This window comes from Tenrec ecaudatus, chromosome 1 (assembly GCF_050624435.1).
Source record: "Tenrec ecaudatus isolate mTenEca1 chromosome 1, mTenEca1.hap1, whole genome shotgun sequence".
In the NCBI taxonomy this organism is placed as follows: Eukaryota; Metazoa; Chordata; class Mammalia; order Afrosoricida; family Tenrecidae; genus Tenrec; species Tenrec ecaudatus.
This window is the reverse complement of record NC_134530.1, coordinates 35,235,614-35,261,325: the sequence shown is the minus strand read 5'-3', so window position 1 is coordinate 35,261,325 and position 25,712 is coordinate 35,235,614. Positions and strand designations below refer to the sequence as shown.

Sequence of the window (25,712 nt, the reverse complement as noted above, 5' to 3'; positions counted from 1 at the left end):
ACTCAATGGCTATGAGTGTGGTAGGTTGGTTGTTTACCAGCAGTAGATACAAGTTCCAATTTCCCCTGCCTCATCAATATTTAATTTTCCTTGTACACTTAAATATTTTTTGGTCATATCTTGTTTGTTACCCATATTTTTAATTTTTTCCCACTTTTATTTACATACTTGCTCTGATCTATTCCTGTTGTTTTTTTTTCCAATCAATTTATTGGGGCTCGTATAACTCTTGTCACAATCCACACATACATCCATTGTGTCAAGCACATTTGTACATTTGTTGCCCTCATCATTCTCAAAACATTTGCTCTCCATTTCAAGGCCCGGGCATCAGCTCCTCATTTTTCCCCTCCCTCCCTGCTCCCCTCTCCCTCATGAACCCTTGATAAGTTATAAATTAATATTTTTGTCAAATCTTACACTGTCTCCCTTCACCCACTTTTCTGTTGTCCATCCCTCAGGGAGGAGGTTATATGTAGATCCTTGTAATCTGTCCCCCTTTCCACCCCACCTTCCCTCCACCCTCCTGGTATTGCCACTCACACCACTGGTCCTAAAGGGATCATCTGTCCTGGATTCCCTGTGTTTCCAGTTCCTATCTGTACCAGTGCACATCCTCTGGTCTAGCCAGATTTGTGAGGTAGAATTGGGATCTTGATAGTGGGGAGGGGTGAGGGGAGGAAGCATTTAAGAACTAGAGGAAAGTTGTTTCATGTGTGATCTATTTCTGTATATAACTTCAATATATAGAAAATTCTTGATGATTATAATTCCAGTGTTTATTATTTGTGCTGAATTATATCTGAAGTGGTTTATTCCTGTGTGTGTGTGTGTGTGTGTGTGTGTGTTTAATTTCGGATCATGGTGATCATATTCAGCCAGACTTTGCCTGTGATCGTGCTATAAAATCTGCCATGACATCACATCCCTCCAGAGAAGATTTGCATTTACTTCTGCCAGATGATTCAAGATAGCTTGTGCTCTGGAGAATTTTAAGTAATATCTTGCCTTTGAACTTCCCAGGCCAGACAGATAGTTAATATTCCCCCAAATCTGTCTGTAATATAAAGAGAGGCCTGCATTATGAATTCTAACTGGAAAGTTTTTCTTACCTAGTGTCCTCATCAAGATCCATAGATTTTAGAACATCACTAACTAGATAGTAAACATGTATGAACTTTTGGTGAAGGCACAGACGATGCACAATAAAGAGGGGGTGACAACATAACCAAAGCAAAGGAGACTGGGAGGTAGGCAAGAATAAACGATAGCAGTGGAAAATATTATTCCATACATGATCTTGCAATAACAGTAGCTACAAATTAATTTGTGAATGGACACATAGATATGCCAGCTGACCAGGTATGGGACAGCATGTGGGAGTACACCCAGGAACATATAGAGATTTGGCAGAGGCTTCTCTACGTATGTATTTGTATATATTACAAATACACCCTGGCATGTAGTAAAGCAGGAGAAAGATGGGGCTTTCTGATCCTGCAACGAGTTTGTCTTGGCGACTCACAGGGGCCGTTCTATTCTGTCCTGTAGGGTCTCCATGAGATGAAATCCACGCCACGGCAGTGAGTTTTTTGTTATACAGGGGGCAGAGTTCTACAAACGTCTTAGAAAGAACCAAACACTTTGCGGGTCTGAGTCAGTGGGCTTGAAGGCCTAAGACCTTAGTTCTGGGGGACATGTAGATCAGTTGGCATGCAAGCTATAAAACCAGTGTTCATCCTATTTTGATGGGTAGCAACCTGGGTCTTAAAAGACTGCAAGTGTTTAGGATACAATAATTGGTCTCTTCCTGTCTGGAGTAAAGACAATCACAGACTCAGGAAGCACTTAGTTCGGAGGACTACTGGACCGCATGAACCAGTCCCGTGAGCCTAAGACCAGAAAGAAGTACCACGTGGGGCCGGCAGCCCCTACGAACTGCTCCGATCAGGGTCACGATAGAAAGCCCTGGACAGAGGGGGTAAAGTGTGCATCAAAAGTCACCATTATAACAGAAACATCAGGCTTACAGGTCTGACAGACTAGTGTGACCCCAGAGACTGCCGCCCTTACATACCCTTCAACCCTGGAGCTACACCCACCCTCGGTGATCACCTTTCAGCTCCACCACGTGCAGCACGCCAGGGAGGAACGTGCATCTCAGAACAAACCCTCGTAGGAGGCTTGCCGCATTTGTCCCAAAACAAAGTTCAGAAGGCAGGAAGAAGCAGGAGAGATGGGAAAATGGAAACCAGAAGCGGGGGGAGGAAGTGGGAAGAGTGTGTTACACTAAGGGAGTTGGGGAAAGGGGTGGGACCCGATTACAAACACATTTCTGTCTCCTGCTGCCAGGGGACATGTGGGGCTGGTGTTGGCAGTCTACTTGTCTCTCGAGTGTATCTTTGTGAAGAACTGACTTCACAGAGAGACCGCAGGTTTAGTAATGGTGGTGGTATTTTTGATGTATAATTTTGGGGTGTTTTCACAGCAGGAGAGTATAGGAGGCTATCTAGTGTACCATATTTTCAGTAGCAAAATGAAATATTCTTGTGAAATGCTAGTGTTCAGGGAAAGAAAATCTGCAACAGTGGTTCTCAGACTTCCTCAGGCCACACAACCCTTTCATACAGTTGCTCATGTGGTGGGGACCCCCAACCATAATATTATTTTCGTTGCTACTTTATAACTAGTTTTGCTACTGTTATGAATTGGGCAACCCCGCTGAAAGGTCGTTCAACCCCCCCCTCCAAAGAAGTCGCGACCCACAGGTTGAGAACCGCTGCTTTAAGGAGAAGAAAGGGGTGACTGCTTGAGCTACTTCATTATGAAGGAGGCTTCCCTGTGCCACTCCTTGCTCATCACCCAGCCGAGAGGCCTCTCTCACTGTGCCCAGTGAGAGGCAGTCAGGGTCAAATGGTGCTTTCCCTCTGTGGTTTTCCCTGCCCTCCCTGCTCTCTCAGCTGCCCTGCTTTTCCACCAGCGTGAAGCGGTCTGCCCTGTCTTAGGCTTTGCATTCTGAGAGTTTAGCTAGAGAGCAATATACTTAGAATCCCATGTTTCTTGATCTCTCATGTATTTTAGGGACTATCTCACCAAAGCTATCAGTGCTTCACTGGCGGGCCTAGGAGATTGGTAGGGATGGCTCTACTGTGCCTTCCCGTGTCCAGCGTCTAACCGCCCTCGACGCCATTGGCGCCGTGTCATTACTGAATTGGTCCAAACTCGTGCATCCAATTATGTCCTGCTAATCTCACCTCTTAGATAATGAGTACTGTTAAGTCCGTTACTCTTTGAAACAAAACACTTTCTTTATCCCTCAATTTATCTGAATTACAAAGTGCGGATTGGTGTAAATTATTTTTTAATAGAGGAAAGGAGAAGCTTAGAGTGCTGTACATTTTTCATGCTTTGGAATACTACTTACTATTTACTACTTACTATCGATATGTAGTGCTAATAAAAACGCTACCCTGAATAACAGGAAGCTCATAATGGGCACAAGAATAAGAAAATATTCTAAAATTGATTGTGGTGATGACTGCACAACCTTTAGAATGTACATAAACTATTGAATTGTTCGCTACATGGATTATATGCCAATAAATAGTTTTTTTTAATGTCTAGCATGGAAAGTAATTGGCATTTCCCATCTAGCCCCACCCTCTTGCCCCCACCAACCCAAGTTTCCTTTCTTTAATGGATAGCATCTCTTCTTAAAATACCACTCTAAATAGACTCTATTCCTCCTTAAGTTTGTTTGCTATTTTTGCTCATCATTTCCCAGAAACAGTTAACGAATTCTTTGCGGTTTCTGTCATTTTTGTTGTTGTTAATAGGAATATCAGACCTCTAGAGACAAGTATTTAATTAATGAGAAGAAATTGTACTATCATTAAAATGTTGAAAAGTGAGAGTACTTAAATGAGTTCTAATATTATCCATAAGAAAGAGTTAACTGTATTTATTTTGGAAAGTAAGTGGTATTGAGTCAGGGCCAAGTAAGTAAACAGATACATTTATATGTGAACTTTTCATATTTACTTCTAAATACTAGCTACTCCAGAAATTCTTCTTAAGCCCTACAGGAAATAAGTACATCTTGATAAGAGCTGATATTTGTTGCCTCCCTCCTCCCCACCATTTCAGTACTTTGCTGTGTATTCTCCCATTTAGTCCTTAAAACAAGCCTGGGGGATAAGTACCCTCAACTCCATTTTCCCAGTGAAGAAGCTGAGCATAGGGTTGTTAAATGAAGATCACAGTGCTAGTAGGTGACCAGGTAATTAAAAAACAGTGGACTGACACAGGGTCACTTCGATGCAGGAGCTGGCTCAGGTGTTATGGGATCCAGGCCCCATGCAGAGGCCAGGTTTCCAGTGCAGCTCTTTGTAGCAAGGTCTCAGTAGCTCAGGTCCTGTGGAAACTGGATGCCATGGCCGCCTCCTTTGTCCACACGCACTTAGGATTCTGCTCCCTTCATGGTTCCAACTTGCTGCCTTCTTTTCTCTCTTAGTTTCTGTTCCAGCAGCTGGGAATGTTGGTGTCCTTCGTGAAGAGCCACATCAGACCGTACATGGATGAAATCGTCACCCTCATGAGAGTGAGTGGAGGTCATGCTTGGCTTGTTCATCAGGATTTGGTTCAAGGAAAACTCAGAAACGGGTTTGATAGCGTGGTCATTTTTCCCGTGGTGCAATGTAAGCTGAGCATAAAAGCAAACAATCAAAAAACTAAGTGTGTTTGTTACTGGATTAGGACAGAGAGGAAGGCACAAGAGTGTAAGGTGGGGAGTCTTAGAAGGCACCCTGAAGTATGTGTTCTACAAGAAATAGACTCATGAGTCAGACAAGCAAGCAGTTTCACTTTAATATTGCACCAGTGCTTTACGAGCCCCACTCAAGCCCCCTTTCCTACTGCCCATAAACCCACGGCCTTCCAAGGGGCCGGGATATTAGGTTTTCCTTGGACTATTAAATGTAATGGACTCCTGTCAGGCACGGAGGAAGAAGGCCTGCGCCTCAGGAGCATAGCTGTCACCTTCTGCTTGCAGTGGCATAAGAGAAAAGGCTCCCTGCGCAGGGTTTTATGGCGTGCAGTAAGCAGGGACCAGAGGAGCCCCCGTTGATGGCAGTATCGTTTTTCTCTTGGAGAGGGAGGCTTGCTTCCTACTGTTCTCTAATTTAAATGTCTCTGTTGGAAAGGTTGCTTTGCAGAGGTCGCTGGGCCTTCAGAGTGGGAAGATGGTTTCTTTTCTTCTACACCACACCTTTGTAGTCCGCTGGGAAAACCAGCAGGATAAAAATCCAAATGGCTGGCTTCAAAAATGTGACTTTCCAACAACTGAGTCTCAGAGCTGGGGAAAGATGAAAAGAAACGGGGCGGCTCAGGGGAAATGACATGTATTTTTTAACGTGTGCATAGACATTTTTCTTTATTTTTTAATTCCGTTTCATAGTGTTTTCAAGCCCATCATGTGACATGACCAGCGCCTCTCCTCCTTGCTTCTGCCGCAGGTGTGAGGCCTGTGTCCAAGGAACACACAGACAGGCGCGGCCCGGGGGCTCTGGGGGAGTAGGAAGGGAGTGATCTCATGGTAGGAAGTGAAGTAATCCCGGACTTTTCCCCTTCAAGGAAGACTGATGACCGAACCGTAGGGATTTGAGGCAGGGAGCCTCCTGGAAAACACAGCTTTCATTTTATCCACGATAGAAAAGGTGCAACGGGACTTTTCTCTTGGCTGTTGATCTTGGGCATTTTAACGAGCTCCCTCCAGCTGGGAAGAGAACAGTCTGTGAACAGTGACCAGCTGGTGCCCTGTAAAGAGTGGGTATACGTACGGCGGGAAGTTAGGTGTGTTTTCTCTTAGGAAGGCTCAGTGTGGAACTCAAGACAAACTGGAGGCCAGGGAATCCACAGTGCTTCCTTGCTCAGGCTTTTTATCCAGCGCCATCTCACCAGGCAGGAAAAAAACGCATTTTCTAGGACGGTTTTCATTGTCTACGATGCTGTGGTTTAAAAAAAAAAAAAACACAATAGAAAGATCTAAGGCTTTCCACCTGAGGGGTTTGCTTATTTTTTCATTGACCCCCTAGGGTATGGTGCGGCATGTATTGCCGTCATCAGGGGTTTTCTGTATCATTAAGTCTCCCCCTTTGGCGATCTTTAAGACTGTGCTGGAGAACTATCTTTTAAAGCAGATCAGAGACATAATGGTTTGGATGTAGAGGAAGATGAATGGATTTTCAGAAACCATTGAGGCTGCAATGAGAATCCTCCTGCCTATATAAAGATTGTGTTTTAATGCTTGAACTTACCCAAAATGGTGTCACTCGGTCACCAGAAATGTAGCATTGTGTTTTTGAAGTCCTTGCCCGGTACTTATCTCACGCAAGGTTAGAAAGTCAGCTGTCTTACACAACTCTTTGTACTGTCTTTACCATTGAATCGTATGGTACATGAGTGACATGTCCGTAAAGCTGATTTTCAGAAATTAAAAGAAAGGTGTCATCGCCATTTTACAGATGAGGCCGTTGTAACCTAGAGTAAAGCCATTGATCCCTGGCGCATCACCTCATAAGTACGAGAGCCAGAGCTAGAGCGCCAAGCATCGGCCGTAGTCTAAGGATGCAGTCAGTAGCCCCTGCCATGGCTAGCCTGACTTCGTGGAAGCAGTGAGTGCTTCCCCAGTGTCCTGCCTCCCACACATCCTTGGTGGGTGCTTGCAGAGAGGCGAGGGCCTCCTCATGACATAGATGAACAGTGATAGACAAGGGTCAGAGGAGCCTGAGACATGGCGTTCCACGGATATGGCTCACTTACCATCACTGGTCTTCCTAACCCATTGGGAAAGATGCCAAATTCTGTCGGGTAGAGTCTTCAGAGCGGAAACCTGCTGACAGCGGAGTTCTCCTGTAGTTTCAGAAGTCAGAGTACCCAGAGCAAAGTATCTACCCTGGACCACTTCAAGGCTCTTGGAGTGATTTAGATTCTGTCATTTGTTTTAATAATCATAATGTGCCAGAGGGATTCTGGGATACAACGGTGGGACAGAGGAATGTTTGGCCCTTGATCGCTTATAATCTCGCCGAGGAGCTTGAAAACCTATTGTCTGTCGATTCTAACTCAGAGCGGTCCTGTAGGACAGAGTGAAATTGCCTCGTAGTGTTTCCTGGGCTGTGGGCCGGCCACATCTGTTTCCTGCAGAGCAGACAACCAACCGTTCCGTGACCAGCCGAGTGCCTCGCCCCTGCACCGCCAGGACTCCTCAGAGGAGATTAGTGTGACAGGTGCTCGAGGGGATGTAAAGGAACCCAAAGCATCTGATAGGAGAACGGGAAAGCCTGCATAGGAAAAGTGGGTCTGGAGACTAGAAAGTTACTGGGCTTAGCTAAGCAGGAACCTGGCGCTCCAGGCAAAGGCAGAACGACGCATGAGCAAAGCATGAGAGTCGCCTCATGCACTGGGTGAAGGGCCATTTCCTTTGTTCCATTTAGCTGTGCCACAGCCTACAAGAAGGGGCCCAGCGAGAAGAGGCTGGCGAAGGAGGCCATCTTGGGGCAGGCCGTGCCCACTGCACTACCTTTTTGCTTCTCTGTGGCCTTCTCAATGCCTGGTTTTATATTTCAGCCAAAGGGGCCTTACCTTTGCCTTCTCGTTCTCCCTTACAGGAATTTTGGGTCATGAACACCTCCATCCAAAGCACCATCATTCTTCTCATTGAACAAATTGTGGTCGCGCTTGGAGGCGAGTTTAAGCTCTACCTGCCCCAGCTGATCCCGCACATGCTGCGAGTCTTCATGCATGACAACAGCCCGGGCCGCATCGTCTCTATCAAGGTGAAAGACATGTCCGACTCTTCAGAGTCGCTCTCAGTACCCCGCTGGCATAGTGGTTAACTGGGCTGCAGTTTGAAACCACCATGAACGCGTGGGAGAAAGAGCAGTAAACTCGTGGAAAGCCGCGGGGGGCGTTTGCTGTACTTGTCCTGTGGGCTCACTGTGAATCGGGAGCACTCAAGGGCGGTGAATTGGTATTTTTGGTCAGGGCCCGTGAGGATCCGAGGCAGAGAACCAGTCAGGTTCCTGGATGGTCACAGGTCGATGCCCTGCCCACAAGACCAGACCCAATGACAACTAGTGGCTGATGTATACAATTTGCAGGATATTTTCAATCCTCTGTCTGTTCCTGTATTTTATCCCCTTTTGTGGATTACTCTTAGCGAGTGTTTTATTCCAGACCAACTCTCTCCATTATACAGCGCTAATTCCCTAACAAATGAAATAAGCCTACAAAGAGCTAAGAACCACATGAAACCAGGAAATCCAGCGTACTCCCAGAAAATGTAGTTCAGAGGTACTTAACCAGGCTTTCAGAATGCGTCAGGCTTGGAAGTATCTACCCTGCGGCCATTCTCTACGCTCTTAGATACCTGGTGGCAGGCTGCTTTGCTCACCGGCCTTGCTTTTGCTCACTCTGGTAGTTGCTGGCTGCAATCCAGCTGTTTGGCGCCAACCTGGATGACTACCTGCATTTGTTGTTGCCGCCTATTGTGAAGCTCTTTGATGCCCCAGAAGTCCCACTGCCGTCTCGAAAGTAAGTACCTGCCCTTTGAGACTACCGACCATCCAGCTTGTCGCGCTTTGTGAAAAATGTCCTTAGTTCCTAGGCCAGCTGTGTCTTTCTTTGTTTTTTAAATTTATACTCCCATTGTCTAGTCCAGAATGTTCCCAGGTTTATGGAAAGTTTAAGTGTCCCGCATCCCACTGGAATATATGTTGGATCCATGTCACCCAACATAGCTCAGACGCCATTTCTTCCCATTTGCTGCTGCTTGTTAAGGTGCCCCTCGCCCGCTTCTCTCACTTTGGCTTGTCGGTTAGCAATGACTGTATGGTAGTGATTGTTGTAGGGCAGCCTTAGAGACAGTAGACCGCCTGACCGAGGCCTTGGATTTCACCGACTATGCTTCCCGCATCATACACCCGATTGTCCGAACCCTGGACCAGAGCCCAGAACTGCGCGCCACAGCCATGGACACCCTGTCTTCGCTTGTCTTTCAGCTGGGGAAGAAGGTAAAGAAAGAGCCCTGCACACACAGGCAGTCCCATGCCTGCCTTTCGGCATGGTTAAGAACTCGTCTAAGAACTTCTCCGCTTATTAGCAGGTTTCAACACCCCTCAGGGAGCACAGAACAATTTGCTTTTCTTCTCCTTCATGTATTCAGCACCTGTGAGGGCTAAACGCCATGCTGGGGGTAATAGCATAAGCAGCCTAAAGTCCCTGCTCTCTGAGAGCAAAGCAAATAGAGGCAGCTTGTCCCATAAGAGTGACAGGTGTAAGCAGAGAGAGAGGCTGTTAAGGTAGACTGGAAAGATGTCCGTGATACGTTGGCGTGTGATCACAGGCCTGCAGAATCCAGGAGACATCCAAACCCGGAGAGGAATAAGCCGGCAGAAAGGACTGCAAATGAGATAGGCGCCTGCCTTGAGTTCCGAGACGTGCTGGAGAGCTGTGTGACTGCAGAGGAAGTACTTGAGACTGAGGTCATAGGAACAAGGAGGGGACGAGACTAGGTCTCCTAGGCCCGTGGTCCACAGAGTGTGACCCCTGGACAAGCAGTGTCCGCACCATCAGAAACACTGTCAGAGATGCACATGCGTGGCCGCTTCTCAGACATGATTCAGAAGTGCCCACTGTGGTGTCTAGCAGTGGGTGCAAATCTCAGATAGAGGCTCTCACAAATGTCTTGACTTTTACTCTGAGCAAGACTAAACGTCTCTGGAACATTTTAAGCAAAGGGCTAATATGCTCTTATTGAAAATGATTATTTTCGATGTCTGGCAAAAAAATAGATCATAGGAACAAAGACGGAAACTGAGAAACCCGTTCATTGGCCATTGGCACAATCTGCGTAAATGATGCAGGGCTATAGTGGGCGGAGTGCCAGGTGAACCTCTGGATACCTCACAGCTAACCACAACAAAGAATAGCTAAAAGGTGGCTGTGGTGGGAGCTTTTTCTCTGCTTTTCACTTTCCAAAGTGATGGGTTCTGGTCTCTTCTCCCTCCCGCGGTAGTACCAGATTTTCATTCCAATGGTGAACAAAGTCCTGGTGCGACACCGAATCAATCATCAGCGCTATGATGTGCTCATCTGCAGGATTGTCAAGGTGAGCTCCCCCTGCGGTGTTTCTCTTCCAGAGACCCACGGTCTTGCCCACTTGGTGTTATTCTCGTGACTGTGGGAGTGCCCATGGGAGTAAATCTAAAGTTTGTAGCTCTGATCCGGACGTCATTTCTCAGAAAAGGATCTGATAGTAAATACTTCTTGCCCTGTGAGCTCCTCTGTCTCTGTCTCTGGACGTCTGGAGCCTGACACCAGCCACAACAGCATTTAAACCACTGAGCCTGGCTGCACTCCCATGTAACTGTATTTGTGGACACCAAAATCGCAGTCTCATATCATTTTCACATGTGAATTACTCATCTTCCTTTGACTCTTGTTTCTCCAGCCATTTGAAATAGAACTCCCATTCTTAGCTAGCTCCGGGCCCAGTGGCAGTCTGTCGGCTGTCTCCCAACCCTGCTGTGCACGCGTCTCCAGTGCCCTCGCTGCTCACAGTCGCTGCGCGCCCATCCTGAGCCAGCGCTTGTCAGGGACCAGCAGAGGAGTCTGGACGGCAGTGGGGAATACAGCCCACCCGCCATCCAGCTCCCGCAGACACGTTCTTGTGGAAATGCAGGCTCTTCGGGTGGTCTGAACCAACCTCCCAAGAAGATTCTCAGCAGGGAGGGTCCTGTGCCAGATGTTTCCTGTCACCTCTGCTTGCAGGGATACACCCTGGCGGATGAAGAGGAGGACCCTTTGATTTACCAGCACCGGATGCTGAGGAGCGGCCAAGGGGATGCGCTGGCCAGCGGACCAGTAGAGACGGGACCCATGAAGAAACTGCATGTCAGCACCATCAACCTCCAAAAGGCAGGTCCATTTGCCCCTGGCTGGGTCCTGGGAAGGGAAGCCCTGCTCTTCTTTCACGTCCAGAACATTCAACGCTTGTTACTTTCTGCTTAAAATGGCAAAAACCCAGCCCCAGAGGTGTTCCTGGAAATCTAGGTGATGGCCTGAGGCCATTCTCTCTCTGCATGTATTTGCACTGTCCTTGTTCTTTGTAGAGAACAGTGTCTTCTGTGTTCCCTGGAAGCTTGCTGCGGATACATTCTCATTTTCATGGGTTGGGACAAAACGGGTGAGGCCCCTGTTAACACCGAGGTTGGTGCAGGCTCGTGGAAGTGGTGCTTCTCAGACGTGGGCGGGCTGGTGAGTCGCAGCTGCTCCTGTTAAAATGCGGGTCTCGGAGGTGGTTTGAGGTGTGCCTGGTAGTCGCCATTTCTCACAAGCTCCTGCTCCGCATCCACGAACCACACTTTGAACAGCCGGGCTGGAGCGCTGAGGCTGAGTGTGGAGTTCTCTAGGCTGACCACACCTCACCAGCTCGCCACTTCAAAACAAGCCACCGAAACGTTGCTGACTGACCTAAATCCGTATGCAAGGCTGCGTATTTGCCACACTTTACGTTCCTCTTCAGTATTTCTAGTACTTGTCGACAGCCCTCCGCTTGGATTTCAGCCTGGTACTGATCTCCTCTCACCAGCAGCGGACACTTCTGTGCCCACACGGAAAGCCGGAGCTGGTTGAGGGCTAGGACCCAGCCCGCTGGCTCTCTCTGGGCCTCAAGATTAGAGCAGCGCTATGTGCTCGCACACTCAGACACAGCTTCAGCGCTTGGGGCTGCTTCCCGGCTCGCATGCCCACTTGTACCCGCACAGAGCTGGAAGTGACCCCTGCTGAGGGTGCCCGGTGCGCCAGAGGGAAGGACTGTAAAAGGCCCTGGGGTGCAGAGCAAAGCTGCTTTCCCTCGGCGGGCTTCCCTCTGGAGACGTCAGGAGGAAGAAGAGGTCATTAGTCGCCTGGCATTTCTGGGCAGTAACTGAAGCACCCTCACCCTGGCAGAGTGTGAGGGTGGGGCCAGGCAAGGAGGCCAGAAGCACATTTCCTCCCAGATGTGTTTTTCCCACCTAGGATCAGAATGTCCTTCCAAGCAGGCAGCTGGCCACCCTGCTGAAGAGCTTTGTTCTCTCGCTCAGGAAATTCCCAGGAGTCCAGTTTGCTCTCTGCTCCGAGCTGGGGAAAATAGCATGCCCTCCCCACACAGAGAGCAGGCTCCCTCGTGCATCTCACCCAAGGCCGTCGTTACAGCTGACTGTGTTCTTCCCCTATTCGCGCCATAATTAGATATTGGTACTTTTATCCATTTTTACCAAATAACAACTTACCATCTCTGTGATGTTTCTTGTGGTTAGAACTCCTTCATGCCGCCCCAGATTTCCTGTAGTTTCACAGTTGTGTGACACCTAGTGGGCTTATCTTCAGAATAATCTGGCATGCCCTGAGCATGTTCCCACGGCACAGACAGCCCTGTGCCCGAGGGTGGGAATGCCTTTCCGAGGGCCCCAGAGAACCGAAAAGTTGATTTACAGCAAAGGCCCGTTCCTGCCGCTTATCAAATAATAGCCTTAGTAAGGCTAGCTATGAGAGCAGCCGGCGTTGTGGAGCCCTTCCCGTGTGTTCTGAGCATCTCCTCTGCACTCATCCAATCTTCTGAGTCAGGCCCAGTGCCAGGTGGTCAGTGAGTAATGGAGCCAGGATTATTGAGCACCGTAGAGTGACTCTAGCGCCCACTGTGCATCGCCCCCCCCTCGCCCCCGGTTACCCAGACTCAACTTCACCTCACTAGAGAACAAGAGACATTAGGAAGACTGTGTGCTTCCAGTGGTGTCATGAAAACGTAGGTAGGAAGCCAGAAACCAACGTCTAGAAAAGGACCTGATGTCTCCATTTAGGCGAGTCTTTCTGGCTAGTATAGTTTCTTGTAATGTAAAGTCTTTGGCTTAGATCACAGCTCTACTTTGGTTTGAGTAAATTTCCAGGTTGTCTCAGGAGGTGACGAGTCGAGTCTTTGGTGACTCGATGGTGTTGCATGGGACAGTCTCTTTCATTCTCTCCATCGCTTGCTTGGTCCAAAGTTCAAGAGCTGTTTTATTTTCCTGTTTGAAATGAACTTGTAAGTTATTAGACTCCAAGTCTACTTCAGTTTTACTTTTCCTTCTTTTTCAGCCACTCAGACCAATATTTATTTCTCAGGGACAAGGAATCCGAAGGGCTTCAAGAGCTTTTTTTTTTTTTTTTTGATAATAATTTTTTTTAACAATTTATTGGGGCTCATACAATTCTTATCACAGTTCATACATATACATACATCAATTGTATAAAGCACATCTGTACAGTCTTTGCCCTAATCATTTTTTTCTCCTCTTTTCTTTTTTTACATTTTATTAGGGACTCATACAACTCTTATCACCACCCATACATATACATACATCAATTGTATAAAGCACATCCGTACATTCCCTGCCCCAATCATTCTCAAAGCATTTGCTCTCCACTTAAGCCCCTCTCATCAGGTCCTCTTTTTTTTTTTTCCCCTCCCTCCCCTTTCCCCCATCCCTCATGTGTCCTTGGTAATTTATACCTCGTTATTTTGTCATATCTTGCCCTATCCGGAGTCTCCCTTCCCCCCTTCTCTGCCGTCCCTCTCCCAGGGAAGAGGTCACATGTGGATCCTTGTAATCAGTTCCCCCTTTCCAACCCACTCACCCTCCACTCTCCCAGCATCGTCCCTCACACCCTTGGTCCTGAAGGTATCATCCACCCTGGATTCCCTGTACCTCCAGCCCTCATATGTACCAGTGTACAGCCTTCAAGAGCTTTTTTTAACTTACATGAATGATGCCCTGGTTTAAGGAAGATTGGCATGTCCATTCTACTAGAAAATCTGTTTTTGGTTTGATCACTATGTTTAATTAATTTATTTTTAAATTGTTTTATTGGGGCTCATACAACTCCTATCACAATCCATACACACATGAATTGTGTAAAGCACATTTGTGCATTCATTGCCCTCATCATTCTCAAAACATTTGTTCTCTACGTAAGCCCCTGGCATCAGCTCCTCATTTTCCCCTCCCACCCCGCTCCCCTCTCCCTCATGAACCCTTGATAATTTATAAATTATTGTTTTGTCACATTTTGCACTATCCGACGTCCTCCTTCACCCACTTTTCTGTAGTCTGTCCCCAAGGGAGGAGGTCACATGTAGATCCTTGTAATCGGTTCACTCTTTCCGACCCACTCTCCCTCTACGCTCCCAGTATCGCCACTGACAGCACTGGTCCTGAAGGGATCATCCGCCCTGGATTCCCTGTGTTTCCAGTTCCTATCTGTACCAGTGTACATCCTCTGGTCTAGCCCAACTTGCAAGGTAGAATTGGGATCATGATATTGGGGGATGGGAGGAAGCATTTAGGAACTAGAGGAAAGTTGTATTTTCCATCGTTGCTACATCGCACCCTGACTGACTCATCTCCTCCCTGAGACCCTTCTGTAAGGGGATGTCCAGTGCCCTACAAATCGGTTTTGGGTCTCCACTCTGCATTCCCCCCTCATTCACTATGATAAGATTTTTTGTTCTGATGATGCCTGATACCTGATCCCTTTGACACCTCGTGATCACACAGACTGGTGAGCTTCTTCCATGTGGGCTTTGTTGCTTCTGAGCTAGATGGCAGCTTGTTTACATTCAAGCCTTTCAGACCCCAGACACTATATCTTTTGATAGCCAGGCACCATCAGCTTTCTTCACCACATTTGCTTATGCACCTATTTGTCTTCAGCGGTTGTGTCGGGAAGGTGAGCACACCGTGATACGGTTTTTTGTTCTTTGATGCCTGATAACTGATCCCTTTGGCACTTCGTGATCACACAGGCTAGTGTGCTTCTTCCATGTGGGCTTTGTTGCTTCTGAGCTAGATAGCCACTTGTTTACCTTCAAGCCTTTAAGACCCCAGACGCTATCTCTTTTGATAGCCGGGCACCATCAGCTTTCTTCACCACGTTTGCTTATGCACCTGCTTTGTCTTCAGCGATTGTGTCAGGAAAGTGAGCATCATAGGATGTCAATTTAATAGAAGAAAGTATTTTTGCATTGAGGGAGTACTTGAGTGGAGGCCCAATGTCCTTCTGCTACCTTAATACTAAACCTATAAATATATGCACATAGATCTATATCCCCATCCACATATATAAATATATTTGCATATATATATGTCTTTATCTAGACCTCTATAAATGCCTTTTGCCTCCTAGCTCTTTCCTCTATTTCTTTTGACTTTCCTCCTGCCCCACTATCATTCTCAGTCCCCACCAGGGTTTCAGCAATTCCTCTTGGTTACATTACCCTGGATCATGCCCTGCCAGGCCTCCCACACCCTCCTCAACACCGATTTGGATCACTTGTTGTTACCTTGTCCCTGGGTTTGTTAATTCCACTGCCTTTCTCCCCACCTCCCCCTCTCCCATGTCCCCCTGTAACTGTCAGTCCCATTGTTTTCTCCTCCAGGTTGTTCATCCATCCTGTCTTAGACAGACTTGCGGAGATAATAACATGCACAAAAACAAGACAGAGCAAAACCAAGCAACGATATACAACAAAACAATGACCAAAAAAAAAAACACAACAAGAAAGAAAAGCTTGTAGTTAATTCAAGGATTGTTGGTTGGGTTGGTCTGTAGGAGTGTTTTCCCATCCAGTCTGTTGGGCACCACACCCTGGCCCCAAAGTCCACCCTTCAGCATTCCCTGGGGACCTTGCCACGCCATTCCCTTGCTGTTCTGTTGCACCCCCTTATTGTTTTGCTTCAGTGTGACAGGATCAGATCGGGCACAGTTCCCAGTGTGTCTCCGGTGTTGTCCCCTGTAGAGCTATGGGTCACTGAGGGGCATCATGTCTCTTAGTGGGGCGGCCATGTGGTCCTCTCTATGGACTGGCTGCTCTAATCAGGAACATCGTCCTCAAGGCCTGCTGGGCCAGGATGTGCTCCAGTCTCTCCTCCTCCCCCTTCATCTGCTCCCGTGTGTTCCGATCAGGTATGTCCCTTTCCCGGAGCTACAGATCCAGTGCCGTCCTTTGAAATACATTCTTCTTGGGGTAGGGGCAGGTGTCCACTTAGTAGTTGGGATTGGGGCCGGCCCTAGAAAATCTTTTAAGAACATGCTAAAGGTTCGGGATTTAATAGGGTTAGGCCAGTTCATACAGCTATCCTGTTGGTGATAGCAGCAACCATTCTCTGCTCATCCGCTCCAGCCAAGTCCTCTAGGTAGAGCACAAGTAGATGCGAAAATGGAGTCCAAGCACCGCATACAGGTAGCCCAGCCGGGGGATTATAGCTGCTCAGTGGGAGAGCCAAGATGCCAGCCTGGTGGTTCTAGCTTTAGAGTAATAGGACAGACAGTAATTTTGTGGCAAGCACTGTTGTAAAGTCATTACCCAGATTAATACTTGAAATACCCTCTGAGGTGAGAGCTGTATCGTTATTTCACAAGCAAGAAACTGAAGCACAGTTTCTAACTTAACTAAGGTCAGAGAGCTAGTAAACTTCATACGTGGGATTTGAACTCTTCACAATTGAGCTTCAGAGTGTAGCTCTTAACCCTTTCTTATACTGCCTCTCTCCAGACCCTGTGTTCTGTCCATCCACAACCCAGTGACTCCTGATCCCTGAATAGTTCAAAGTTTTGAGGAAAGCTGGAAGGGACAAACTTGAAAATCAAAGCTGAGTGTGTTCGACGACTTTTGTTCCGGTTGCGTTCGCTCTCACTGCCTCTGACATGAGTGGTGAGGCTGTGAACCTGAGCACTGCCCCTCTCCCCAGGGAGCTGTACTGTGTCCTAACGCAAGGGAGCCAGGGCCCTGTCCCTCCACGCCCCACAGGAGGTCCTTCTGGGAGGACTGGACTGCACTCTGCATGCCGTGGTCATCCCATGCTTCTGGATCTGTGGAGGGAGCTTGTTCCTTTGCCAGGACTGAGGATTCAGCATAAATGACTTGTGAGATCAGACTTTGCCAGAGCTTGCTGCTCTTGTTTTATGACTTTTAATGAAATACTGCTCTTTTGTCTTGGCTCTCTGGGAGGATTTGATCATGAGCTACGTCAGACTAGAAGGATCACTAAACAGACAAGGGTCTGTATAATTGGCCCTTGAAGCTGATGGCTTTCCGTTGTTGCCTCTGGGATTACAGGCTTGGGGAGCTGCCAGGAGGGTCTCCAAAGATGACTGGCTGGAATGGCTAAGGCGACTGAGCCTGGAGCTGCTGAAGGACTCCTCTTCGCCCTCGCTGCGCTCCTGCTGGGCTCTGGCCCAGGCCTACAACCCGATGGCCAGGTATAGTGGGCTTTGCCCCCCAGCCCCAGATTGTAATAATGTTGTAAATAATGAGTCGGCTTTATATTAGAAGTAATAGTAGAAGGGTTAGTGTTTTTAATTTTGCTAAATGTGGAACAAAAGAAAGGAAAAAATACTCATAGGAAAAGCAGCCATCTTGGCCTTGCCAACAGATGAAAAGTAAAACGTTTCCTTAATAGATTTACGGTGGATCCAAAATGTACCTGAGTTGTATGTAACTCTGAAAACAACTAGCAAACAGTTGAATCGTACCTGGTTTACAGTAGCCATATTCTAAGGACCTAGTGGTGCTTCTTCCCTGCTATGAGTTGGAACAGACTCAACAACAGTATTTATCGCTGCATCGCAAACAGCCCAACATAGTGCCTGTTCTGACTGCTCAGAGATGCCATGGAGCAGCAAAGAGGTACAGCATGACACACCTGGAGCCACCACGGACCCTCTGGCTGGTGACGGGAGAAACCACTTTTACGATGGCTCATTCACCTGTCTGACAAGTTGAAGCTGACTGTTGGCAAGGGTCTGAGGGCCATACTTCTCCGGGGGCTGCTTGGCTTGTGGCTGGGTTCACGTGTCAATGTCCCAAGGGAACAAGATGGAAATGATGGTGCTTTTATGACCTAGCCTCGGGAGTCACATAGTGTCACTTCTGCTATGTTCTGTTGTCTAAGACAGTCACAAAGGCCCACTGCGGTTGTGGATGTTACCTCTTGATGGGGGAGTAACGGATTTCTGAAAGAACATTTGGAATAGGAGACATGGTTGCAGCCCTCTTTGGAAAATGCAATTTCCCACCCAAAAAAAAAAAAACATCTGAAAGTAACACCTTTAAGTGCATATAAGAACTTAGCGTTTCATGGAAATGGATTAAGTAGAATTCATAAATGTATGATGGTGTGGCTTCAGCTAATGAAGGTACATGTGTGTAGGAACACCACAAACAACTAGTGTAACTGTGACGACCTCCAGGAAGGTTTGAAGAGTGATACATTTCTTCACTCCTCGTCCATTTCTGCGTGATTCACTTAATAAGCAGTCCTCCTTAGCAGCATGCGGAAAACAAGGCATCTCTCCAGTCCCTTTCTCCCAGCACAGCTGGTCGGCTGGTATTTAGAAGGAGTGCTCCTGGAGAGGGCTGCACCAGTGACATGATTTGGCTCATCTCACTTCATTCAAGTATGTTTTGATGCTGTAAAAATTACTTCTAGGGAAAAAATCCATTTCAAGGACTCCCTGTTTCCGTCATGTGACGATTTTAGGTGCCCAGCTGGTACACCATATGGGACCCTCCTCTGCTCCATGTCGCCTCTGCGCACAACGTCCGCCAAATAGGCCTGTGGTAGATAGCCGTGTATCTACAGGCTCTAAGAAGGGCCTGGAAGCTTGTCTTTACCTTTCACTTCCATTTTCCTGTCATTTTTTTAAATCATTTATTAGGGGCTCATATAACTCTTATCACAATCCTTACATACATCCATGTGTAAAGCACATTTGTACATTCATTGCCCTCATCATTCGCAAAACATTTGCTCTCCACGTAAGCCCCTGGCAGCAGCTCCTCATTTTTCCCTTCCCTCCCCGCTCCCACTTCCCTCATGAACCCTTGATAATTTATAAATTATTAATTTGTCATATCTTGCCCTGTCCAACGTCTCCCTTCACTCACTTTTCTGTTTTCCTTCCCCTAGGGAGGAGGTCACATGTAGATCCTTGTAATAGGTTCCCCTTTTCCAGCCCACCCTCCCTCTATGTTCCCAGTATCGCCACTCTCACCACTGGTCCTGAGGGGATCACCCGCCCTGGATTCCCTGTGTTTCTGGCTCCTATCTGTACCAGTGTACATCCTCTGGTCTAGCCAGACTTGCAAGGTGGAATTGGGATCATGATAGTGATGGGGGGAGGGGAGGGGAAGAAGCATTTAGGAACTAGAGAAAAGATGTATTTTCCATTGTTGCTACATTACACCCTGTCTGGCTCGTCTCCTCCCGAGACCCCTCCCTCTGCAAAGGGGATCTCCAGTGGCCAACAGATGGGCTTTGGGTCTCCACTCTACATTCCCCCCTCATTCACTCTGGTAAGATTTTTTGTTCTGATGATGCCTGATACCTGATCCCTTGACACCTTGTGATCGCACAGGCTGGTGTGCTTCTTCCATGTGGGCTTTGTTGCTTTTGAGCTAGATGGCTGCCTGTTCACCTTTAAGCCTTTAAGACCCCAGACGCTATATCTTTTGATAACTGGGCACCATCAGCTTTCTTCACCACATTTGCTTATGCACCCATTTGTCTTCAGCATTTGTGTCAGGAAGGTGAGTCACCATAGAATGCCAATGTAAGGACATTGAGCTTCCTCAGAGCAAGAATGCTTTCTCCTATGAGCTTTTTGAAGCTCCATTGTCATTAGCCCCCTGTTTCCAGACATGCTGCTTGATCTGACCTAGATCAGAGAGTTGCTTTCATCATTTAAACAAGAGTTCTTCCTGTTTTCTTGGAATCCTTTGCATGTTGAATTTTATTTTTCTATCAGAGTCCTTAACTGGTCTTCCTGTCCCTTCCCAGCATTTAACAAACGGTAGAGTTAGGGATATCAAATGCTAGACCCAGACATTATAGCCATTTCCTCTAGTTTGAACTCCTTTCAGCTCACAAGAAAATGGGGTGCAGGGAGGGGGAATAAGATTAAAATTCAGATATCACAGGTAGCAAATTCCATTTATGTGAGACTATAGCGATTTCAAACCGTCTCTGTGCTCTTAGGAATGGCGGCTCTGGTTCCATTCTTGGCAAGGCCCAGCTGTTAGAGACTGACTGGGGGGATCTTTGAAGATCCCCTTTGGCCTTGCTTTCTAGTGTAGAAACTAGAGTGTTTCTTAACTCCTCCTGCCATGTTGTTGCCGACCAGCCAGCCAAGAGCTCTTGCAGTGTGTATTTATAAAAGCAACCGGCGGTGCTGCCTCTGATCTGCGGCATTTGGATATCGCCCAGGAAATGGCCTGAAGGGTCCTCAGGACGGTTGTTTTCCGAATCGGCTAATGTTGACCTCTGTGTTATAAGTCCTCTCTCTGTCCATCCGAGGTGAAGAGAAATGATGCAAAAGCTGCCCAGTGAGGGATCAGTTGAGACAAGTCCTTCTCCACTCCTCTGCCCCTCTTGCGCGCAGGCATGCACACGGCCCCAGGTTCCCTGCCTCCCCCTGTCAGATACCCTCCCCCTGCTAGCTACCTCTGGTTGTTTTAATTGAAATGAAAATCAGATTGAAGTTTCAGTCCCTCAGTCGCACTCAAGAGCCACATAGGTGTGACTAGACCTGCTGCATTTGACAAGGCAGGGGTCGACCCTTTCCAGCCTCACTGGACAAGTTCTGTGTCAGCAAAGTCAGTGAGGCCAGGAGGAGATTGCTAGGTGGGACTTTGTGCACCAGGCAGAGGGGAGGGGATAGGTAGGACGGGGTGCCTCCAGCTTTCTCCACTCTCCTCTGCCTCAGGGACCTCTTCAATGCCGCTTTTGTGTCCTGCTGGTCTGAACTGAATGAAGACCAGCAGGATGAGCTCATCCGAAGCATCGAGTTGGCCCTCACCTCACAAGACATCGCAGAAGTCACGCAGACCCTCCTAAACTTGGCCGAATTCATGGAACACAGTGACAAGGTGAGACTTGTCCCCAGCCTCTCGACCAGCGGTTCTCAACCTGTGGGTCGTGACCCCTTGAGAGTTCAAACAACCCTTTCACAGGGGTTGCCCAATTTATAACCATAGCAAAATCACAGTGATGAGGTAGCAATGAAATTGATTTTATGGTTGGGGAGGGGTCACCACAATACAAGGAACTGTATGAAAGGGCTGCGGCATTGGGAAGGTTGAGATCCACTGCTCTAGATGGAGGCTGACAGGTAACCAGCTGGTGGGAGGGGAGAACCCTCCCATCTGCCATTTCCCTGTGTGTGACATTCTGCCCTTCCTCCAGGGCCCACTGCCATTGAGAGATGACAATGGCATTGTCTTACTGGGTGAGAGAGCTGCCAAGTGCCGAGCCTACGCCAAAGCACTACACTACAAAGAGCTGGAGTTCCAGAAGGGCCCCACCCCCGCCATCCTGGAGTCGCTCATCAGGTAGGCTGCCCTCATCCAACGTGACCCCTCTGCCCCCGGTGTGATGTCAATTCACTGGAGTCCCAGGGAGGCTTCTGCTCTGAAGCCTGCCTTCAGGTCGGGCCGGCATGTTGGCGTGAGTTGCAGTTGCAGATGGCTCTCCCCTGGAGTCTGGCCATGCTTGTCAGTGTTTGTTGAGCCTTCCCACCTGTCATCCTATTGTTTTCCAACCTGATCCCGAAGAAGTGAGCAGCCCTGTGGCCATAGCTGCCCAGGAGAGATAGGTTTTGCATGCAGTTAGATAACAGCCTGAAGTGCATCTCAGAGGCCACCTGAAGTCCGGCTTAGGGCCGTGGGGGGTGAGGCGGTATTGCCTGGTATTATGGTATTGTACTGGTGCTGAGTAGAAGAAGGAGAGCAAACTCGGGGACTTGACGGTCTTTCCCCTGATTTGGTATGTCCTTCACTCTTGAAAGCCTCTCAAAGATGGCTTTAGGTCTCTGCACACTGGGTTTGGAAAACAAGTTGTTCTACTAGTTTTCTGCCATTAGGAAATCACAAGCCACCGAGGCATTGGCTCCAGCTCTGGGGAAGTATTCGTTTCCTCCAAAGATGATCAGGGCACCTTAACCCTCAGATCTAATGACCTCCTTGGAAACGCCGGCACTTTGGCTCGTTTGAGTACACAGTTCGGGAAAATCCCCCAGCTAATCAGCAGTGGCTGGAAGAACCAGCGGTGTGTCCAGTGCTTCCGTCATCTGAGAGGACTGTCCCAGCTGCCACGCTCTCCACCAGTTCTGCCTTCTGGCGGATGCTACAAAGTATTCCCCCTACATGCTTTAAAACGGAGCCACAAAGGTAGACAGAGCCGCCTGCTGACCAGGATAAGGTGGGCTCCGAGAGAACGGCGATTTCCAAAACCACGTCTTGGAGCAGCTGTCAAGGGTGTGTTGGGAGACTCGCTCTTGTTTTAGTTTAGGAATAGCATCTCTGGCTGGGGCAGGCATCTGGTGTTTGCCTTTTATAACCTCCACACCACATAATTCATTTTGCACGTGAGTGTTCTTGTTCAATCTTCTTCTGTTTCATATCTACTAGAAGCCCCTCTCAGTCCCACCTGGATCTCTCTGCTCGTGTTGGAGGTGATTGTAGGAGGAGAGTCCACGCGAGTCCTAGGCAGTGTTAGGGCCCTTTGGCAGCTCAGGCTAAATGTGCCTGAAATGGCCCACAGATCTTTATCACATTCACCTTCTTTTCAGTCTGCTCCAAACGCTGCAGGCACATTCCTGGTCTGACTCTTGAAGCTGGACTCCCATGTCCTCCTGACCTGTCTTTTTTGTGTCCTTCTTCAACCGTTACTTCTGATTTTGGAAAATGTCTTGTCCTAATTACCCGTGGCAGTGCATGCCATCAGTTGTGCTGAAGAAAGCTTCAGAAACAGCCCACGGCAGGGCTGCTGAGCTAACAGCAGCCCCCTCCGGGCTCTGGAGGAATCTTGGAAAACCTCTCCTCTGGTCGGGAGCAGTGGAGGGTCTGTGTCCCTGAGCCTCTTCTCTTCCGTGATGATTGAATTTCCTCCCTCCGTGGCCCCAGAGCCCACCTCCAACAAACTCCAAAATCTGACATAGTTTGACCATGAATCTGCAACCCTGCATTATTTTATACTTCGTATTCTTCGTTTCCTTCACCATTTTGTCTACTATTTTTAAAAATGGTTGTACTGTGTATATTTGAATCCGTTATATACATACTGTACCTACAATAAAACAGGCTGTGCTTTAGCCTTAAACTTAAGAACCTGGGGATATTGTAGACATGTAATATATACATGTGTGTATGTATATGTATATATTTAAATCAGCCTTAAATTCTTTTTGAAACAACTTGGGACAGACCTACACAAAGACATCTTTGTACAGTTATTTCTTAGTTTTCATTTTTGTTTTCAGAAGCAGTGCTCTGTTGACAATATTGTTTTCTTGCTGCTGAGTCAATCCATCTGTCTTCCTTCTGCCCCAGGACACATTAAATCCCACCTACACGCCTCAAACAAGGCCAACGTTGAGGCCAGTCCCACCTCTCAAAGCTCATAGAGATAAGTGACTGCAGTTGCTTCTAAAGGGAACAGAAGAGTAAATGGGTGTTCAGTTAAGTGGAAACACACGCGCTGTGGGCCTTTTACTAAGTTAGCACTCGCATAAGGGTGCAATGTGATGGCCTGCTTTTGTGCCCCTTCCCTACCACGGCCCCACCCTTGCGGTAATCCCCTTTGTTAAATTTTTTCTGACTGACCAAATAATGAAACTCACTGCCATCAAGTCAGTTCCAACTCAGGGGATCCTGTAGGACAGAGAAGAACTGCCCCCGTGGGCATCCTACACGCCAATTCTTTACAAAAGTAGAAAGCCTCGTCGTTCTTCCTCATGGTGGCTGCCCGTTCCGAATGGTCGGTGTTGTGACTCGCCGCCCAAAGCATGACCCTGAGACAGCTGTCAACTTGACATTGAAAGCAGGCCGGTGCCCTCTCGGTGCTTATACCACGCTGATACCCACTTGTCAGGCCTGATGGGGCCAGCTTTCCTGCACAGCTCTGTGCTGGGCTGTGTGCTCACCTGCCTTCAAGGGTCTGATCAGAACAAAGTGGTGCCTGCCTTTGGAGGCTCCAGCCTTGTCAAGGTGAGAGACGGCGCTGGGCTTGAATCTCTGCATCCGCGGTGCCCATTATCCCGCTCCCACCGAACAGGTACCTTACGTGCTTGAGAGGCATCCCTATCAGCAACTGCACTGAGACCTTTCTCCCAAGAGTGAAGTGTAAACCAGAGAGAGGGATGAACTACGAGCCTTGGCTTTTTTTGTTGTTGTTGGAAATGTAGGGTGTGGAGGAAGAGAGAAAGCCCCTCCTTGTCCCGGAGGCATGCCGAGGAGCAGGAGCTGCTTGACACAGCCAGTCCCTGCGTGTGTTCTTGCTCTGCTCCTCTTTCAGCCCCTGACCTGTTGTCCGCTCTGGCCAACCATGCTGTGCTGGCTGAGAATCATCTCTGATCCCTCTGCTTACCTGAGAAAGCTTCTGTCTGAACACCTGCCTCCCCCACTGTAGTTCTGCTCTTGTCATTGTGTTTCTGCTCTGAAATTCCCCAGGTTCGTAACTGTAAGACTGAAGTCGGGCCTGTTTTATAGTAGGGACAGTAGTAAATCTACACTTGCCTTACACTGACTGGCTCAAGGGAACGGTCCTTTTTGGAAAAGGAGATATGACTTCCTGCCGGTCAGAATCAGTTGATGTCAATTACGGTGAAAGAAGCTTTCCTCTCTGTGTTTCCGTTGGATCGGGTAGGAAGTCGGAGTGCCCGTGTGCACAGAACTTTGACCCTTTATCTGAAAGCTGTGGCAGTGGCAGTGGCTGGGCTGGAGTCATGGCCCAGGGACTGGTCTCCCTCCCCCGCCCCTGGCCTTTTCTCACTCGTGTCCCTGTGTTCCCGAAGACTGAGACGAACTGCTTCTTCACTGCTCCCCTGCTCTTACTTAAGACAGTGATAAGAATGTTCAAAGAAAAGCTGAAAAAAGAAATTATTGTGGAAGGGAAAGAAACTTTGAACGTTTAGACCACAAACTGTCGTATTTTATTTTTATAAAGCAAGATGCGTATGTACAGCCTGAACATCAACCGTAGCACATCTACCTTGATTTTGTAGCTGTTTCTTATAGGAAGCCCATCGAGCCCTTTTCTGACTACGTAAATAAAGCCAAAGAAATGTGCGCTAACTAGGCATGGGTAGTTTAAGGCTGTTTTGTGTGACTGTCCACGAGGGACTCGGGCCCACACCTTGTTACTCCCTTGAAAGCGCTGGCCACTGGCCCTAGAGTGCTGTGTTGTGATTAATGGCAACTGGAGGCCAGTGCCCACCTGTCAGCTCCTCTTCAACAGAACATCTTTTGTAGTTTGATTAAAATGTTGACTAGCGGTCGTCTGACTGGATGTAAACATAGACATTCCCCTCCTCCACCACGCGCTTTCAGTCCTTTCTCTTAGACCCGAGGCCTCTCCCTTGAGAATAGACATCACACAGGTTCTCTTAGCAAAGGGATTTGTTTTCTGCCCCTCACATAATCTGGGCCTCAGAGAACATGGGTGAAGTGACCTCACAATTACATTTTGTCATAGAAAAGACAAGTTGCAGCACTGTTAGGGATCCAGTCAGAGAGCCCCTCCCTCCAGCCCCGGAGGAATTGGTCTCAGGACCCACCGTAGTTAAGCGCCTGGTCCCGT

At 48.0% G+C, this 25,712-nt stretch overlaps 1 protein-coding gene across 2 annotated transcripts in view; it reads left to right on the top strand.

Moving 5' to 3' along the window:
• Positions 1-25,712, top strand: part of MTOR (mechanistic target of rapamycin kinase) — a 124,524-nt gene that overhangs the window by 37,635 nt on the left and 61,177 nt on the right. Inside the window, exons 20-28 of one of the 2 annotated variants that reach the window (XM_075550856.1) lie at positions 4,514-4,600; positions 7,668-7,835; positions 8,480-8,592; positions 8,909-9,071; positions 10,076-10,168; positions 10,831-10,977; positions 17,195-17,337; positions 20,842-21,004; positions 21,321-21,466. In XM_075550856.1, coding sequence (XP_075406971.1) covers positions 4,514-4,600; positions 7,668-7,835; positions 8,480-8,592; positions 8,909-9,071; positions 10,076-10,168; positions 10,831-10,977; positions 17,195-17,337; positions 20,842-21,004; positions 21,321-21,466 — 1,223 coding nt within the window. Of the gene's footprint in view, positions 1-4,513; positions 4,601-7,667; positions 7,836-8,479; positions 8,593-8,896; positions 9,072-10,075; positions 10,169-10,830; positions 10,978-17,194; positions 17,338-20,841; positions 21,005-21,320; positions 21,467-25,712 lie in introns of both variants that reach the window. The other variant, XM_075550853.1, reaches the window with a different exon arrangement.